Here is an 18,709-nt window from a genome sequence, read left to right as displayed (position 1 = left end):
TCGTGGGGTTAAGAGTAGGTTTACCAAATTTGCAGATAACACCACTGAGGATGGACTTGACTGATGTAGAGCAACCCAGGAGGAAATATCTGTACCCTAACATTAGGCACTGTGTTGCTTCTGTACATGTTAATGGATTAGGATCAGGACAGCAGCTTCTCCACCTTTCAATTTGATGACCAACGTTGCCACCCCTATGATAACAACACTTCTCTCTGATGGCTGTTTATTCTTAATGTGAAAAACCTACAAGGCACCTCCACCAGGGTCACACAATGAGGAACTGCCACGGTACCATCAGGGTGGCCAGAGGCTTCAGGATCCCACCCTCGGAAGTTTCTCGAGAGTTGCAGACAGGCACGGAGCGGAGGATTGAGGGCAAAAGTGATCAAAGCTCGAGGAGCGGAAGCACAACGTGCACCCCATGAACTTGGCGGGTGTGATTGGCTGGAAAGGCGCCACCAATCGCAGCTCACCCAATCTCCCAGCAACTTAACCCTTTTATGCTACCAATAAAGCACCCTCAAAGCACACTTTGTAATCTTTGCTGTGTAAATATCGATCCTACAGAATCCATACATCATGCAAGACATTACAACAGGTTTCCTTAAATAGTTATTCGAAGGAATTTTATTTATGACACCTGTCCACTTTTATTCATATTTTGCCAAATAAATCGTTTTTTGCCTTGAAGGTAATTCAATTGGCTAAAAATGGTTACATGATAAGTATTTGCTTCTGAGATGCAAAAGAATGTTGGTTGGTGTTTATGAGTACATTATCATCCCGTTTCCAAGCAAAATTGTACACGTGTGGGAGGGTACGTGTAAAGCACTTCTAAAATTGTATTGCTTGTTTGTTTTTGCAGCTGTTTCTATCATGGAGGAGGACCTGCAAACACAAATCCTCAAGCTCCTCAAGCAGTACTGCAATTCGACAAGGAAAGAGATAGCCAAGATTATCGAATTCCGTACCAATGCAGACCAAACTGATGTGTTCGCAGCTTTGGATAGCCTTCAGAGGGAAGGCTTTATAGGGATCAAAAATGGAGAAATGAAATTGACTCGCCATGGAATGGACAAGGTTCCCCTTACCGAACCTGATTTAGCGAGTGTCATGCCGGAGGCTGAAGGGTTGGCCAAGTCTTCGATCAAAAGAGGCTCCTCTAACAATTTTCCTGAGGATGCAGACCTTCCAACCAAAGTTCCAAAAATGGATGCATCTGAAAAACCTGGCCCTGATTCCAAAGACTCGCCCGTCTCTACACCCTTGAATGAGGGGAAAAGTGAAGAATTCCGAGGTATGAACCTGTTAAAATAGAAATGTACAGCTTTACACATGCCCCAAACGGTCCCCCATCCCATGACCACAGGTGGTGCTCACTTCCATTCCTTCATTCCACTTTTCTTTCATCTGTGGAACCGACTGTGTCTTGCTTTGTGTTCTTCCCTCATGTCCTTCAAGACACCTGTCGTTTGCAACCTCTCACTCCCCCATACACTCTTGAAAGCTCTTCCAACCCCATTGATCCCAAGCCTATTTTTGTGCCTGTCACTCCCCTTCACGGACTGTGGTGCATCTGTGCGGTTTTTTTGTTTGTTTTTTTTGTTTGTTTGTTTGTTTTTTTTGTTTGTTTGTTTGTTTTTTAATCCCCCTGGTCTACTACAGCCCTCTGTCATTTTGTTGGCTTCCCATCTTGTCATTAACCTTTCCATTAGTGACTTCTACAGATTTACTACTTTTGAGGAAATCTCAATTCCTGGAGTACAAAGGGTGGCGGGGGGGGGGGGGTGGTGGGCATCACTTCTCTGAAACACACCTGCTTGTTTATTTATTTTATTTTTAGAACAACTTTTGTGTCGACACTTATTATCCCCATGCTTTTTGATTAAAAAAAAATAACCGAGCGGATATTGTAATGTACTCCGTCTGTCCATCCGTCATGCTATATCCTCTTAAACGGTTTGGCAGAAATTCACCAAACTTGATAGTTATCATCACCACATGACAAGAAGGTACATGAGCAGTATCATTTTTAGCCCCACCCCCCTGTGGTGGGGTCAAAAGGTTAAATACCAAAAAATGCAATTCTGGGCAATTTTTAAATGAAACTTTGCGTATGCATTCAGCATTGGGGGATGCATGATATATGCAACTTTTCTTTTTTTTGATTTGACCCCCGCTTCATACCCTAGGCCTAGGGGGTGGGGACTTTGGGTCACAGGGTCAAAATGGAAAAAAAAATTTAACTAAAAATTAGATATTAGGTCATTCCTGGCAGAACCATTTGCCATCTTTCAACTTTGCTTTAGGTGCAAAATGTGGGGATTTGCTATGGTGTTCCATCAACTTCCTCTCTAGTTTTTATTTTGATGCCTTTGTCTGAGTATTACAATTGAAGTAATTTGGGACAAAGCCAAGTCGTTGCAAAACAATAATGCTCAAGATCATTTCTACAACAGAAAGGTGTTTTGGCAGGGAGCATGGAAGATTTGCCTGTGGACCAATCGATTGACCTGGAATCGCTACACGACTTGCTCATGCAACGCTACAAAGGGAAACTCCAGTTTCATGAGATCAAACCCAAAGTAAAGGAAGAGCTGGAACAGCAATTTAGCAAGAACCATTTGATGGGGCTTTCAGAGTTCTGTCAACCACGAGGTGTCTCTCCTTCATATGTTATACGAGCGCAGTTTGGGCCTTTGCACCTCCCCAGGTTGGTCATCTTGAGTAATTTTTCCAGATTTGTTTTGAAAGCTCCTTTGGTGTTTTTAATTATTGTATGAATCATCTCCCAAATGGTCTGTAGTTTTTTGATGCAGGCAGTCATCCAGGAACATCATTTTCCTTTTGTTCGTTCCGCCACTAAGAAGATGGGGAAGATGCAGTGTGCAACAGCTGCCCTGAAGGCCTTGCAGCAGGCTGTTGATACCCTTCCTAATATGGTAGGCTAACCAGGTTGCTTCCACAGAGTTTTTCATTAAATTGCCTGCCAGAAAACATTTACATTGTTCTCTTTACCCATTTTAAAATGTCACTTTTTTTTTATTTCACTTTTTAATTTTTCTTTGGATAATGAGTTGTTAGGCAGGTAACTTTCTCAGAAGGTATAATGTCCACCACAATTTGTGGACTGGCATCACAGGTAGATCACCAGCTGAGGCAGTCTATACTTTTTTCTTCTCTCTTCAAGAGCCCACCGCAGCCGGCAGACATTGAACGTGCATCACTGCAGAAACCGGGAGCTAGACATCCAATGAGCTTGATCATGGAGTACGGGCAGCGCAATCACCTGAAGGTCGAGATGGAAAAAGTGAAACAGGATGGACCAAGCCACGCTCCTCGGTAAGTTTAAGCTCTTAGCACCACATTTACCTAATTAAAGTTATTCATTGTTCAGGTTCATTTGCTGACCTCACAAACAACCATGTTGGTGTGAAGGAAAATTAAGCTGTGTTTCACCTGAAAGCAAGATTGCCAAGTTTTATTTATTTATTTTTCCAATGCAAAGTCAATATCATGGAGGAGCTAGAACACAGAATGGATCAGGACGTAACATAAAAAGAAATAGTATGGGATGTGGGGAGAATGCATGGGGTGGAGAAGATGGCAGCACAAGCAAACTCTTACAAAGGAAGAACTGGGTATTTTGAAAGGGATGGGCTTACAAATGTAGAAAAGATCATGGTTTTGGATTTGAGACGGTCTGAGATGGTGGTGAACAGCTGTGTTTAAGACCTGGAAGGAAAAAATGCGATTGAAGAGAATGTTGAAGTTGGTTCAACAGGTGGGAAGAAAGAGGAACGAATGAGTGGAGGTGAGCAATGATCCTGGATAACTGGATTTCGGTCGTTTCACCAGAAAGGGGTTGATGGTGGACTGTGTGTGCCCTGCAGAAACCTGTGGGGGACAAAGCACAGAAAGAGCAGAGGGTTCAAGACCAGAAAGGAGACAGTCGAAGACAAAGTGGCCACTGGCCTGTCTGCGTAAGGAAGGTGATAGGTCCATAGATTCAGATTCATAGCAGTGGATTCCAATGATCTTGAAGGCCTTGGTTTCCATGCCGTCAAGCTAAGCAAGCTGTGAGGCAGGGGAGCCAGCCCAGGGGGAAGATCAGTACTCCATCAAGCTGCAGATGAAAGACTTGTCGGTGTATAGGAATTCAGGTGTGCCAAAGAAGGACTGGCTTTGGAGGCCAACTTTGAAATGCAGTTTGGCGAAGAAAGATCATTTCTGATTCTGATGTTCCATATTCTTTAGAACATTGGTGCAAAAAACTTATTTCTACCAAACAACAAATAATGAAAGTATTGAAATAAAATCCCATTTTGCGACTTGTTTTGAGGAATAGTTTCATTTATTGGCGTTTTTCAGGTATCATCAGATTTCCTCACACTGTGATTATAGCCATATAAAATGAGGAACAAAACTCCATAAACAGAAGGGGTGTTCAAAAGGTTCTGTGAACAAAATGAGACCAATACCTGCAAAAAGGTTGTGTGTGTGTGTGTGTGTGTGTGTGTGTGTGTGTGTGTGTGTGTGTGTGTGTGTGTGTGTGTGTGTGTGTGTGTGTGTGTGTGTGTGTGTGTGTGTGTGTGTGTGTGTGTGTGTGTGTGTGTGTGTGTGTGTGTGTGTGTGTGTGTGTGTGTGTGTGTGTGTGTGTTGTGAAAACAACTTCTAGGGGTTAACATTGCATGGAATAGTTTAGTTTTTTTTCTCCCCCATAGTGAATGTATTTGAATAAGTGTAAGGTAATGTAGTCGTGATATTAGATATGCAGCGTTTTATGTAGAGAAAGCAGTCATCCACCCTTCTTAAAGTTTGTCTGAAAAATATAAAATAAAAATTCCACCATCCCTTAAAACCCGTTCTAATCTTTGTACTCTGTCTTTTGTTCTTTTTTGAGGGTAACGCCAGACCTCGAGGCACGAGTTTACATGGGAAAGTATTGAATGTCCCCATCTTATCCCTCGCATCCACTGTCTCTTAGACTTTGTGTCTTCACCCAAGAATGTGGAGAAGGTACTCTCCAGCCCCACATTACTTTGGCAATGTGCCAAGATTGCATGAATGGCCCTTGTTCTCGAAACCTGCTCTGCTACTCCTGCTTCTCCTTTGGCTGTCAGGTAACATAACTCTCTTCACAAGAAGGGTAGAAAAACATCTATCAGCTTCAGACCAGTCATCTTGCTTCCAATTGTAAGCAAAGTCATGGAATTCATCATCGCTATTGACAAGTTCTCCTTCTAAAAGGGTCTGACCTACCACCATAAGATTGGATTTTGTCCCAGTCACAACTCTGAACATGCTGCCGCTCATCTCACCAATGGTCAGAGGCCCTCACTCTCAACAAATCCTATTTTTCTGGACATATCCTGTTTGCATCACACAGTCTGGCATCTTGCTCTGTTTGTCGAACTCACCATGCGGCATATAGGGCCACCTTCATACCTGGCCTTCTGACACACTTCTTCCTCCACTCACAGTCAACGTGGGGCTATTATTATAATCCTCTCCTCTTCTCAGACACCAGCATTCCAGTGGAGCCTGGACCATCTGTCTTTGGTCCAGTCTTGCCATGTTTTGTTTTGTTCTTTTTTTTCAGCAGCGAAGCTCATGGAAGAGTGGGGTAGATCTGACAGTGGGCCAAACATCAAGGAAATGAACAGGTAAAGAGGAAAGGGATGAGGGGAGGAAATGCCAAAACTAGCAAGTAAGAATGTTGGGTGAGAAAAGGTTAATATGAGTAATAAAAATCATGGGAGAGAAATTGAGATGACATGGTGGTTGTCCTGGAGAGAACAGTAGTCCAGAACAGTCTCGAGAAGGTGGTTCAATCAATAGAAGCAAGGGATAAACTAGTTGAGACATTCAGTCAGCCTGGAATTTGGAGGTTTAACCAGGAGGGGTTACTGGACGAATGCTTGCATCATGGAGTTTATAAAGGTCAGAAGACAGAGCAGAAGGAGCAATATTGTAGAAGAGATGGTTAAAAAAAAAGAGACCAGCGACCTGCCTGTGATGTGAAAGCAACAGACTTCGAGCTTCGGCCTCATCATGGGAGATTCAAATAATTTTCAGAACTTTAGATGCTACAGAATCCAGGAGAGACAGATGTGATGCTGGGGTGCTAACCCATAGTCAACAGCAGCACTCGATGAAGTGACAGAAACTGAGTGGTTCAAATTTTCCAAAGAAAGACTTGGATCAACAGAGCATTCCCAGTTTGTGGCTGGCTTTGGAGTCCAGCTTTGCTCTGTGGTCGGCCCAGGAAATGTCATGGCTGATTGTGAGGCCTAAAAGTTCAAGAGACTGAACATCCAACAGTAAATGGATGACCAAGGAAATAGATAGGTGGGCTTGTCAGACGATCCTTCCAGAGCAACAGGGTGAGACTAAGATTTTCCAGGATTAAGACAGCTGCTGTCTGCTGAGCAGTGGAATGGGGTTCTGTAGGACATGGTGTCGAGTCTTCTGCGAAAAGTAAGACAGGGTTTTCCAGAACATCAGAGGTCATTTATATAGATGAGGATCATGACTGGGCCCAATGCACACTGCCTTAGGGAACTTCAGCCTCCACTGGGAGGGGGTTGCATTGATGTTAACATGTGTTGACCTTGAATGGAGTAATTCAGGAATGAAGGTGTCCTCCTATGGCACAGGAAGAAGGCTTGGCAAGCAAAGCAGTATGCCAGACTTAGAATGCCTGAGATGTGTCCAGGGAGATGGTCCTGTTTGAGATTCAGAGCCACCAACTTTTGCTGAATGAGGAGGCGGCGGAAAGGAAAAGCGTTTTCAGTGTTGAGTGACCGGGATGGAATCCAAACTGATGGTCAGCGATCAGGTTGTTTAAAAACGGGAAAGATTTGACATCAGAAGCAATGAGAACAGCACTCAGTGGAGCGCATACCTCCGCCAGGTTGAGAAGTTTACATTTTGTATCCAGCAGATTACAAAAGGATACAAACTCCAGCTGACAGTGAGTACGAAGCGATAAGATGGTGATTGAGTAGAATGTGTTGGGTACAGAAGTAAGGATGTTGGACATTTTGTCTAAATGTGACATGAATGTTGAGTAGTTAAGAACCTCGCTTATGAGTGAATTGTTTTTTTCTCCTGATATTTTATTTGAATCTATTGAATGTAGTTTTATGTTGTACCATCAGAAAATTGTTTTGATAAGTTTTGTGGATAAGGTTCTTTGATTTGTTTGGTATGTGATGCAGTGGTTTTTCTCACCTTTATCTCCGCCCCTCTCCCTCTCTCCCTTCATTTGTCTCCTGGTTTGCTGGTCCAGCATCACAATGCGTGTTCGAATGGGTGACAAGGTGTTCCCTTCTTATGAGAGTTCTCAAACGAGACTAGCCAAGATGGGGGCTGCTCGTAACGCACTGAATGTAATCACGAGGGGCCATGTTGGGGAACACGAGCCTCCACCTTCTGCAGGGGTATGGAACATCCTGTTGTTGTTTCTCGCTTTTATGTGTATGTATATATATATATATATATATATATATATATATATATATATATATATATATATATATATATGTATGTATGTATATATGTATGTATATATAGTGCTCAGCATAAATGAGTACACCCCGACAGATTTGTCAGGAAATCTTTAGTTTCCTTTCAGAATCCACATTTTCTTTGGGATACTATACTACAAAATACTCCCACAAATGTGGGCCATTGATTGCAAACAAGATTTATTAATTTGCGCACACAAAAAAGGAATTTTCCAAACAAATTCATTAAAGACCATGTTGCAAAAATGAGTACACCCCAATGAAAGTCTTAGGAGCAAAGCTAAATTTTAGACTACAAAATTCTAATTAACAATAATTCAACCACAGGTGAGTCTAATTATTCATTAAACAGGTGTCCAGCAGACAGTTGACTTTAAAAGGGTGTTGCTTAACAAAGAAAACCCCTTCCCATTTCATGCTGTCAGCAATGGCACCACATGGAAGAGAAATGTCACAAGACCTGAGAAAGAAAATAATTTCTTTACACAAGGAAGGTGAAGGCTACAAGAAGATCAGCAAAGCTTTACTCATCAGGCAGAATACGGTAGCAAAAGTGATACAACAATTTAACAAATATGGAACTGCAACCATCTCACAGAGACGTACAGGCCGTCCACGGAAGTTAACACCTCGACAGGAGCGTCTTCTGATGAGAAGGGCTGAAGAAAATCGCCATGCAAGTTCTCTGCACTTAGCTAAAGAAGTAGAAAGCCAAACTGAGGTGTCTGTTTCCCGTGACACAATATGGCGTACACTGCAGAGGAATGGCATGCATGGGTGTCGTCCACAAAGGAAGCCTCTCCTAAAGCCCATGCACAAAAAAGCCTGCCTAGGATTTGCCAGGGCCCATGCCCATGCCAGGGCCGGTAAAACCGCATGAGCTGCAAAGAACAACCTTCCGTCTGCCACCCATACGATTGTTCCTGCTAATACAAGCCATTCAACCAGAAGGGACATGGTGTGATCGGCAGGTAAATTGAAACATGTGGAGTGTGACGAGCACTCCCCCGTTCTCCACCGGACATAGAGCACTTCCATTGTTTGACAGACCTGTTGCTCCTGATCCAGGTGAGCTTCAGGACGTGCGGTCCTATTTTTACTATTCCACCCAGTTCACTGTGAAGGTGGTATCATTATCTACTTATTTGTTGTTTTCACATCAAGAGAAATGATAAATAGGTATGCCATGCCGTTTGAATGGTTTTTGTGTGTTTATTATTGAAGTAACTTTTTTTTTTTTTGGAAAGTGTTGTCTTTCTGACCAAGTGATTTATTATTTTCTCTGAAGTCAGAACTCCAAATATTTTTTCCATGAACCTTCATTTAGTGATCCTCTCTGGCCAAATTGATACCATGTAAGGTTAAACATTGAATGGTTTAACCTCTAACCTTAATGCTTCAGTCACATTTGGCTCGGCGGCCCTCGGGTCTAAAAAATTGACGGCCACTAGCAATTATAGGGTGGCCGCAGTATTTCCACGGTCACACAATGTAGCAGTCACATGTGTTTTTATTTTTCGGGTTTCCCAACCTTGACCGAACCCAGTACCTGCAGAGCCTAGCAGCCACATGGCTGAGGAAGTCGCCATTGCAAGGCTTCTTCTTCCGCTTCTTCTTCTTCATCCTCCTCCTCCTCCTCCTCCTCCTCCTCCTCCTCCTCCTCCTCCTCCTCCTCCTCCTCTTCTTCCATTTTTCTTCACGCGGCGGCCTGATTCAGCATTATCTTGTAAAACAAGTACTGTAATCTATAATCATATACATTTTTCTCCTCATTGATAATTAATTAGTTTGGCGAAATGCGACCCGGAAACGATAAAAATGTTATCGGACAAAAAATTAACGGACATTATGGGACTAAAAAATCGAGTTATCGGAAGTTAACTGCTCCGATAACGATAAATGGAAGTTAACTTCCGATAATAGTCCGATTTAAAAAAGTAAACTTCGATAATTATCTGTTATTGGATTATCGCTTTTGTGCCCAACACTGGTGGAAAACACCTATACTCCGATCTCTAGCGGTAGCGCACGGTCGACGCAGACTGCCACGGAGGCCGTACGTAGGACGCACGGCGGGCATAGGGGAACCGTGCGTCGACCCTGCGTTGCCCGCAGGTAGTCAAACAGACCGCAAGGCCACCGTACGTTGAACACAGGGACGCCTTAGGACTACCCTACGGCGACCGTGGAAATAGTGTGGCCGCCGTAATTTTTTGGGGGTTGGCAAAATTCATTTTTCATTGATAAGAGCCGACGGCAGCCACACGAATAATGCAAGCCCATCGTACGCCCAACGTACGGTCGACGTACATCTACGTCATGTCTATCTTTCGGATGGAGTTGGAACATCTACGTCATGGCTACGGCTTGTCGAATTGCTACGGCCAACCTAGAAATGAAAAAAGTTATAACTCCGCACTCTAATTCCACGGAAACCCCCTACAGCCTGTAAAAGATAGCCATACGGCCACCCTGAGGTCACCTCAGAAACTCTGCGACCGCCGCACGTTTCTGTCAATTCAGGGGGGGGTACGGCCACCGTATCCTAGCCGTAGAGCAAATGTGACTCGTGCTTTAGTAATAATTTGTGTTGTATAAGGTTTTTTATTAATTGCATTGAAAGAGTGATTCCTGTATTAACTGTTAAAAAAAAAATTCTGAAATTTTTTTTTGTTTGCTCCTCCCACCCCATCCCCCCTCCCCCTCCCCCTCAACCACTCCTTCCTAGCTCCTCCCATTTTGTAAAAATTCAGACTAACATTGCTAAAACAATTTTCATTTCTCTTAGCCGGATTCGCTGCATAACCGCATCGCAGCATTGTGCCAGGCAACATTCCGTGTGCTTGCCACCTGTGTCGATGCCAACCAAAGTGGCCGGCTCGCCCTTGCCGCCGTTGTCATGATGTCGGCGCCCGAAGATACTGGTCGTGTGGTTAGCATGGCTGTTGGTGAGTCATTTAGCCAGAGCCACACCTTTGACTTTGAGGTGGACTTCTTTTGAGCTTTTGAAAGCTTTGTTTATTTATCAACGTTGAATGTACATGTGATCTCCTTGTGCAGGCAGTCAATGTATACAAACAGGAGAGGTTAATCTTCGAGGGGAGCGAATCGCAGACTGTCACGCGGAAGTTCTGGCACAAAGGGCCTTCAAACGGTACATATTTTGTGTTCTTTTTGTCGTTTATTATATGCTTTAATTGGTGGGGCAAAAGACAATGGATCCAATATATGAAGGAGGAATGCCTTGGGATTTTGATGACAGATTCAGTTTTATGGAATAAATGTGATGAGCGTCCAGAGATTAGGATCTTCAGAGTGGTGACCCGTCCAGGACTGTGCTCCCTCGCCAAGTTGAACTTCCTCGCCAGCCCTGTGCGCCTCACAGCGTGAAATTAATGGTTATGGCGAAGGCATGAAGGCAGTTTTTGGTGGTGTTGGTCCAGGAAGCGGTGATCAGATGGAAGTTGGCAGAAATGAAAGCAGACGGAATATGAGGGGATAAAGTACAGACCTGGATGAGCAGTAGATTGAAGGTTTTAAAATATGAGAATGACTTTTAGAGTGAACGAGGTCTTTCGTAAGCCTTCCTTTTTGGTAATGATAAATTTATTCCTGTGAAATGGCATTTAATGGCAATGTGGCATGAAATGGAGTACATACTGAAATCAAGCAGAAGTATTGAAAATGTAGCTATTTATACCGAACCAGTTTGTGTTATAAAAATGTCTGTCACTACCACGATCAAAAACTCCATTTTTTTTCCTCCTTTTCACTTGTAGTTTTATATATTTTTAACCTCCGCCATCTTCGAAGATGAATGGAGGTTACTGTTTTCACCCCTTTCTGTTTGTTTGTTTGTTTGTTTGTTTGTGAACAGTATTACGGAAAAACTCGATGGATTTAAACGAAACTTGGTGGGGGGGGGTTAGGTATGGTCCAAGGATCATGCCATTAAATTTTGGACTTGGTTTAATTTTGGACTTTAAAAAAATTGTTAGAGAAAATTTTTTTTTGCATTTCTACATATTTTAAGTGATTTCCAACCCCCCCCCCCAAATAATTGCTTCAGAAAAAATTTTTTTTTTTGCATTTTTACATGTTTTAAGTGATTTCCAACCACCCCCCCCAAAAAAAATTGTTCGAGAAAATTTTTTTTGCATTTCTACATATTTTAAGTGATTTACAACCCCCCCCCCCAAAAAAAAAAAAATTGAGAAAATTTTTTTTTGCATTTCTACATGTTTTAAGGTGATTTCCACCCCCCCCCAAAAAAAATTGTTCCCCCCCCGCCAAAAAAATAATTTTTTTTTTTGCATTTCTACATATTTTAAGTGATTTCCACCCCCCCCCCCCCCAAAAAAATTGCTTGAGAAAAAAAAAATTTACATGTTTTAAGTGATTTGCAACCCCCTCTCAAAATAATTGTTAGAGAAAATTTTTTTGCATTTCTACATATTTTAAGTGATTTACAACCCCCCCCCAAAAAAAAATTGTTTGAGAAAAATTTTTTTTTGGATTTTTACATGTTTTAAGTGATTTCCAACCCCTCCCCACCCCAAAAAAATTGTTACCCCCCAAAAAAGAAAATTTTTTGGCATTTCTACACGTTTTAAGTGATTTCCAACCCCCCCACAAAAAAATTGTTAGACAAAAAAAAAAAAATTTTGCAACTTTTTTCAACATAATTTCTATTTTTTTTTTTTTTTTTGCATTTTTACATGTTTTAAGTGATTTCCAACCCCCTCCCCTCAAAAAATTGTTAGAGAAAAAAAGTTTTTTTTTTGCATTTCTACATGTTTTAAGTGATTTCCAACCCCCCCCCAAAAAAAAAAAAAAAGAGAAAATTTTTTTTTGCATTTCGACAAGTGATTTCCAACCCCAACCCATAAAAATTACCCCCCCCAAAAAAAAATTGTTAGAGAAAAACATTTTTTTTTTGGCATTTCTACATGTTTTAAGTGATTTCCATCCCCCTCCCCCCAAAAAAATTGTTAGAGAAAAAATTTTTTTTTTGCATTTCTGCATGTTTTAAGTGATTTCCAACCCCCCCAAAAAATTGTTAGAGAAAACTTTTTTTTTTGCATTTCTACATGTTTTAAGTGATTTCCAACCCCCCCCCCAAAAAAAAATGTTGGAGAAAAGAACTATAACTCTGTCAGCACTGTTGACATCATATTTAATGAAAAAGATATAAGGTTCACTTGAGTGACCCAGCAGTATTGGCGGCGGAGGTTTTGCACTCTCCCGAGTGCTCCCCCTCTAGTTTGCTTGTGTGTTTGTTTGTTTGTTTGTGAACAGTATTACGGACAAACTCGAGTTTATCGCTTTTATAAATCCCTTCCGGTTCCGGTTCGAGAGCAGCGAGAGGTCTCCTTTGGGGCTCCCTGCTGACGTTCTCAAAGCTAAGTTTCCGGTTGTTATTTGTCCCGTTTTAACTGTTTAATTTTCTCACCTACATGTTACTGTGTGTTGCTAGTTCGGTTTTGTTTCAAAAATCGTGCTATTTTGTGAGTATTTTTGTCGACGTTCTTACCTGTGCTTGAGGCCTAGGCCTAGGCTTGAGGCCTACCGGTTCCACTCGGTGTTCGATCGTTTTGTTTTTTTTTGTTTGTTTGTTTTTTCTCCCCATTACCTTCAATTTTGATCCTCCCCACTTTCCAAACATCCCCCATTCTCCCAACTAATCTTTCTTATCTCAAAAAAAAAATACCCTACAACAACAACACGCTCACCTTCTCCCGATTTGCTTCTTCTTCTTCCTCTTAACTTCCTCCTCGTCTTCTTCCTCGATTTTTTTTTTTTTTTTTTTTTTTTTTTTTTTACACTTCCATGACCTAATCTGTTGAACTCTCTCATATATTAATATTAACAACAAAAAATATATATATATATAACCAACAACAACAACAACACGCTCACCTTCTCCCGATTCTGCTTCTTCTTCTTCCTCCTCGTCTTCTTCCTCGATTTTTTTTTTTTTATTTTTTTTATTTTTTTTATTTTTTTTTATTTTTTTTTTTGTTAACACTTCCATGACCTAATCTGTTGAACTCTCTCATATATTAATATTAACAACAACAAAATATATATATATATATACCCAACAACACGCTCACCTTCTCCCAATTCTGCTTCTTCTTCTTCCTCTTAACTTCCTCCTCGTCTTCTTCCTCGATTTTTTTTTTTTTTTTTTTTTTTTTTTTTTTTTTTACACTTCCATGACCTAATCTGTTGAACTCTCTCATACATTATTTTTAACTACAAAAACGATCTTATAATGCTTCATCTTCCTCTCACACATGTGGTACTCTTTCCTGTTTCACAATGCACTACTCTTCTGCTATTTTAACAGACTGCTCTCATTTCGACCTTTCCTTCATTCCTTGCCTAAAAAATCCAACTATTACAGCGCTTCTTCTCTCCATGCTCTGAATTCGCCTTCATTGCATCCATCAAGAATTGTGTTAAATCGCATCTCTGACCTAAAACTTTTAAAAACCACAGTTTGCCATGGATGCTCGCTTTCCATCAAACATTCTTTTTTTCCAACTTCAGTGCCAACTCACCCCCCTCACCCCTCACTCTCACTCTCAAAGCAACCATCCCACTCTTCTCCCTCCAAGCCTCCCTCTCACCTCTCTCAAAAATTCCCCGCTCACCTTTCTCCCACCTTTCATCCCCCTCACTCTTCCTTCTCAAAGTTGCCCCGCCTCTCATCCACCAACCTGCCTCCCTCCACTGCCCTCTCACCTCCATCTCTTCACTCCACCTCCTCAAATCCTCAACTGCCTTCTTCCTTGTCTCTTGTCCCCCTCTCCCCCAGCACCACAGAGCCTTTTCTCCTCCTCATTCGGCCCCCTCCCCTCGCTGTTCTGCAATACCCCACACTCCTTCAGCAACCCTCCTTACCTGCCCCCTCGTCCCTTGTCCTACCCTCCCCCTCCCCCTCCACCTCCTGCACCCAAAGCCTCCTCCCCTTCCTCTTCATTAAAAGTGTGGACCTCAAATATCCAGGGCCTTCGCTCAAACCTTTCAGATCTTTCCATACAGGTTGCCACTGACAAACCAGACATTATCTGCCTAACAGAAACTTTCCTCTCCCAAGACGTGTCTGACTCCCAAGTATCTCTCCCTGGTTACTCCCTCTTACGGTATGACAGACCTGAGCCTCGTCCTGGTGGAGGTGTTGCTCTCTTCATCAAAGACTCTATTCCTCACTCTCCATGCACTGCTCTCACTCCCCCACACCCCCAGGAATACCTCTGGCTTCGGCTTCCCCTCCACTCCCACCTCATGTTTATATGTGTACTGTACCGTCCACCGAACAGTGATGACTCCATCTACACCTCACTATCCAAAAACATGGACCATCTTCTATCTTCTCATCCAAACTCTCTCTTCCTCTTATGTGGTGACTTCAATTGTCATCGCGCCAGTTGGCTAGGTGTGGGTACCTCTCTCGCCTGCCATGGCACCTCAGCAAAAGCTTTCTGCGACTCATTGGGACTGACTCAATCGGTCAACTTCCCGACCCGGATCTCAACCAATGGTACTCCATCTCTTCTGGATCTGATTTTGACAAATTTCCCTGACAATATCTGCTGCTCTTCCTTCGCTCCAATTGGTTCTTCTGACCATGTCCTTGTCAAAGTGGACATCTCTCTGGCTGTTATCAGAGAACCACCTCACCGCCGTCGAGTCTGGCATTTCACTCAAGCCGACTGGCAGGGTCTCCGAGCAGCCATCAAACTTACAGACTGGTCTCCTATCACTACTTTCTCAAACATCAACTCATCCTGGGAATTCTTTCAAAGAAACTTGCTCTCCCTCATGCACAGATTTATCCCCTCTCGTGTTCAGTTGTCTTACCCTTCCTCCCGCCCTTGGTTTACTGAAGCTTGTGGCGAGGCAGTTGTCCTGAAACAACTTGCCTTTGCCTCATGGAAAGCAAACCAAACTGAGGGCAATCTCAGTTCTTTCCACAAAGCTCAGAACAAGTGTGTATCTACCCTTAGGAGAGCCAGAAAACAACATCTTTCTCATCTCAAGTCTGAACTCTCAAACCTCTCTCCCTCCTCAAAATCCTGGTGGCATTTAATCAAATCTGTTTCTGGTGTATGTTCCCCCTCCATCCCCTCCCTTACCTCAAATGGCCGCACTGCTGATTCCACACGTGATAAAGCTGAATGTCTAAACTCGGTGTTTGCAGCTAAATCTTGTGTCCTAAACCCATCTCTATCTCTATCTCTACCCACTTTGCCCAGTCGCACCCAACTGTCCCTGGACTCTGTATCCTTTTCTCCTGACAAGGTGGAGAGCTTGCTTTCAAACCTCGAGTCAGATTCCGCAACCGGTCCAGATGGCATCAGCCCACGTGTCCTCAAAGCCTGCTCTTCTGCTCTTGCTCACCCTCTCTCTGTTCTATTCACCCTCTCATTTGCCCAAGGTCATCTGCCATCTGCTTGGAAATCTGCTAACATCACTGCCCTGCATAAAAAAGGTGCAAAAACAGATCCCTGTAACTACAGACCAATCAGCCTTCTCCCAATCATCAGCAAGGTGATGGAATCCATCATCGCCTCAGATATGAAATCCTTCCTCTTCTCCAATGGCTTGATTTCCAATCATCAATTTGGTTTCAGACCAGGTCACTCTACCCTGGACATGCTGCTTCTGCTCTCCCATCAATGGATGGAGGTCCTCAATGCCAGACAGGAAATCCGAGCCGTATCCCTGGACATATCACGTGCTTTTGACACAGTCTGGCACCCTGCCCTACTCACCAAACTCTCTTCCCATGGTATTCAAGGCCATCTCCACTCATGGCTCGCAGACTTCCTCTCCTGTCGCAGTCAACGTGTGGCCCTAAATGGAGTTCTTTTATCCCCTCTTCCTGTGCAGGCTGGAGTTCCTCAAGGTAGCGTTCTGGGCCCTGTTCTTTTTCTGGTTTTCATCAATGATCTCTCGGACTCTCTGGAAAATCCTCTATTTCTCTTTGCCGACGACTCCACCCTCTGCCGTACCATCTGTCATCCCTCAGACCGGCAAGCAGCAGCTTCTTCGCTCACTGCAGATCTGGATAAAATCACAAACTGGTCCAACACGTGGAACATGTCTTTCAATCCAGACAAATCTCACACTGTCACTATGTCTCTTCGAAAGGACCGTTTACAAAACCCCCCCCATCCACTTTCTCAACAATCCTCTGGAAGAAGTCTTTTCTTTCAAGCTTCTAGGTCTCACTATCTGCCATGACCTTTCCTGGGAAAGTCACATTTCCAACCTCCCCTCAAAAGCCAGTCACCGACTGGGAATCCTCCGTCGTGCTAAGTCCTTCCTCGGCCCTCTTGAGCTCCTGACCACTTACAAAGCTTTTGTCCGTAGCCTGATGGAGTACTGCTCTCCCCTCTGGGCTGGTGCTCCTGCCTCCCACCTTTCTCGGCTTCACGCTGTCGAAACCAGGGCATTTAAGATCATCGGCATCTCCCGCAATGAAGCTGAGTCTTTGGGCCTCTCACTCAATCACTGCAGGTTGGTCGGTGGTCTTTCTGTCTTGTACTGACTCCTCTCCAGCCTTGCCCCCCCTGCTCTCTCTGCGATTTGTCCCCACCACATTTCCACAGGGCGCTCAAGGTCCGCCAACAACCCCCTTCTGGTAAAACTACCAAAATCACGAATCACTGCTCATCTTCACTCTTTCATTCCTCTTTTTTCCCGCCTTTGGAATAAACTTCCTCACTCTATTCTTTCCCATTCTTCCCTCCAGGCTATCAAAACAGCTGTTCACCACCACCTCTTATCTTCCCCCATCCAAATCCTCGATCTTTTCTACCCCCGATAATCCACCCAAGCCCACTTCCTTCATTTCTCCTGCTTTCCTTCCTGAAAGTCCCTGAAATGTCCATCTTCTCTTCGCCATGTTCCCCATCCCATCCCCATCCCTCTCCCTTCCACAGTTCACCTAATGTGTCTGTTCCCCACTGTTTTGTCCCTTCCACTCCCGCCCCTCTTGTCTCATGCCTCCTTGCTGTGAGTTGTGTGTTAGCTCTCATACGAGCCTCGACCAAGGTATACAAAAAAAAAAAAACTCCTCGACGGATTTCGACGAAACTTGGTGGGGGGCGGGGTTAGGTATGGTCCAAGGATCATGCCATGAAAATTTGGACTTGGTCCCCCCCCCTCCCCAAAAAAATTGTTTGAGAAAAAAATGGGGTTTTTTTTGCATTTCTGCATGTTTTAAGTGATTTCCAACCCCCCCCCCTCCCAAAAAAAAATGTTGGAGAAAAGAACTATAACTCTGTCAGCACTGTTGACATATTTAATAAATAAGATATAAGGTTCACTTGAGTGACCCAGCAGTATTGGCGGCGGAGGTTTTGCACTCTCCCGAGTGCTCCCCCTCTAGTTTGCTTGTGTGTTTGTTTGTTTGTTTGTTTGTGAACAGTATTACGGACAAACTCCTCGACGGATTTCGACGAAACTTGGTGCGGGGGGTTAGGTATGGTCCAAGGATCATGCCATGAAATTTTGGACTTGGTCCCCCCCCCCCCAAAAAAAAATTGTTTGAGAAAAAAAATTTTTTTTTTGCATTTCTACATGGTTTAAGTGATTTCCAACTCCCCCCCCCCAAAAAGAAATAGAGAAATTTTTTTTTGCATTTCTACATGTTTTAAGTGATTTCCAACCCCCCCATAAAAAATTGTTAGAGAAAAATTTTTTTTTTTTTACATTTCTACATGTTTTAAGTGATATCCAACCCCCCCCCAAAAAAAAAATTTGTTAGAGAAAAAAAACTTTTTGCAACTTTTTTTTCAACAAAATTTCGATTTCTTTTTTTTGCATTTCTACATGTTTTAAGTGATTTCCAACCCCCCCCCCCCCCAAAAAAAAAAATGTTGGAGAAAAGAACTGTCAGCACTGTTGACATCATATTTAATGAACAAGATATCAGGTTCACTTGAGTGACCCAGCAGTATTGGCGGCGTAGGTTTTGCACTCTCCCGAGTGCTCCCCCTCCAGTTAACCTCCGCCATCGAAGATCAGAAGTTAGTTTTCACCCCTTTCTGTTTGTTTGTTTGTTTGTTTGTGAACAGTGTAACGGAAAAAACTCCTCGACGGATTTCGACGAAACCTGGTGGGGGGATTAGGTTGGTCCAAGGATCATGCCATTAGAT

General features: G+C 43.2%; 1 protein-coding gene across 1 annotated transcript in view; it reads left to right on the top strand.

The window, feature by feature from the left end:
- The window catches only part of LOC147021382 (double-stranded RNA-specific adenosine deaminase-like), a 35,919-nt gene that overhangs the window by 6,178 nt on the left and 11,032 nt on the right, over positions 1-18,709 (top strand). The window contains exons 2-8 of the mRNA XM_085891286.1: positions 869-1,300; positions 2,479-2,716; positions 2,810-2,945; positions 3,194-3,345; positions 7,298-7,448; positions 10,324-10,483; positions 10,596-10,689. Of these exons, the coding sequence (XP_085747412.1) occupies positions 880-1,300; positions 2,479-2,716; positions 2,810-2,945; positions 3,194-3,345; positions 7,298-7,448; positions 10,324-10,483; positions 10,596-10,689 (1,352 nt within the window). The 5' untranslated portion in view covers positions 869-879. The remainder of the gene's footprint in view (positions 1-868; positions 1,301-2,478; positions 2,717-2,809; positions 2,946-3,193; positions 3,346-7,297; positions 7,449-10,323; positions 10,484-10,595; positions 10,690-18,709) is intronic.

Source organism: Eptatretus burgeri, chromosome 8 (assembly GCF_056783735.1).
Source record: "Eptatretus burgeri isolate ZD-2024b chromosome 8, Ebu_testis_v1, whole genome shotgun sequence".
Lineage (NCBI taxonomy): Eukaryota > Metazoa > Chordata > Myxini > Myxiniformes > Myxinidae > Eptatretus > Eptatretus burgeri.
This window is presented reverse-complemented; position numbering and strand designations above follow the sequence as displayed.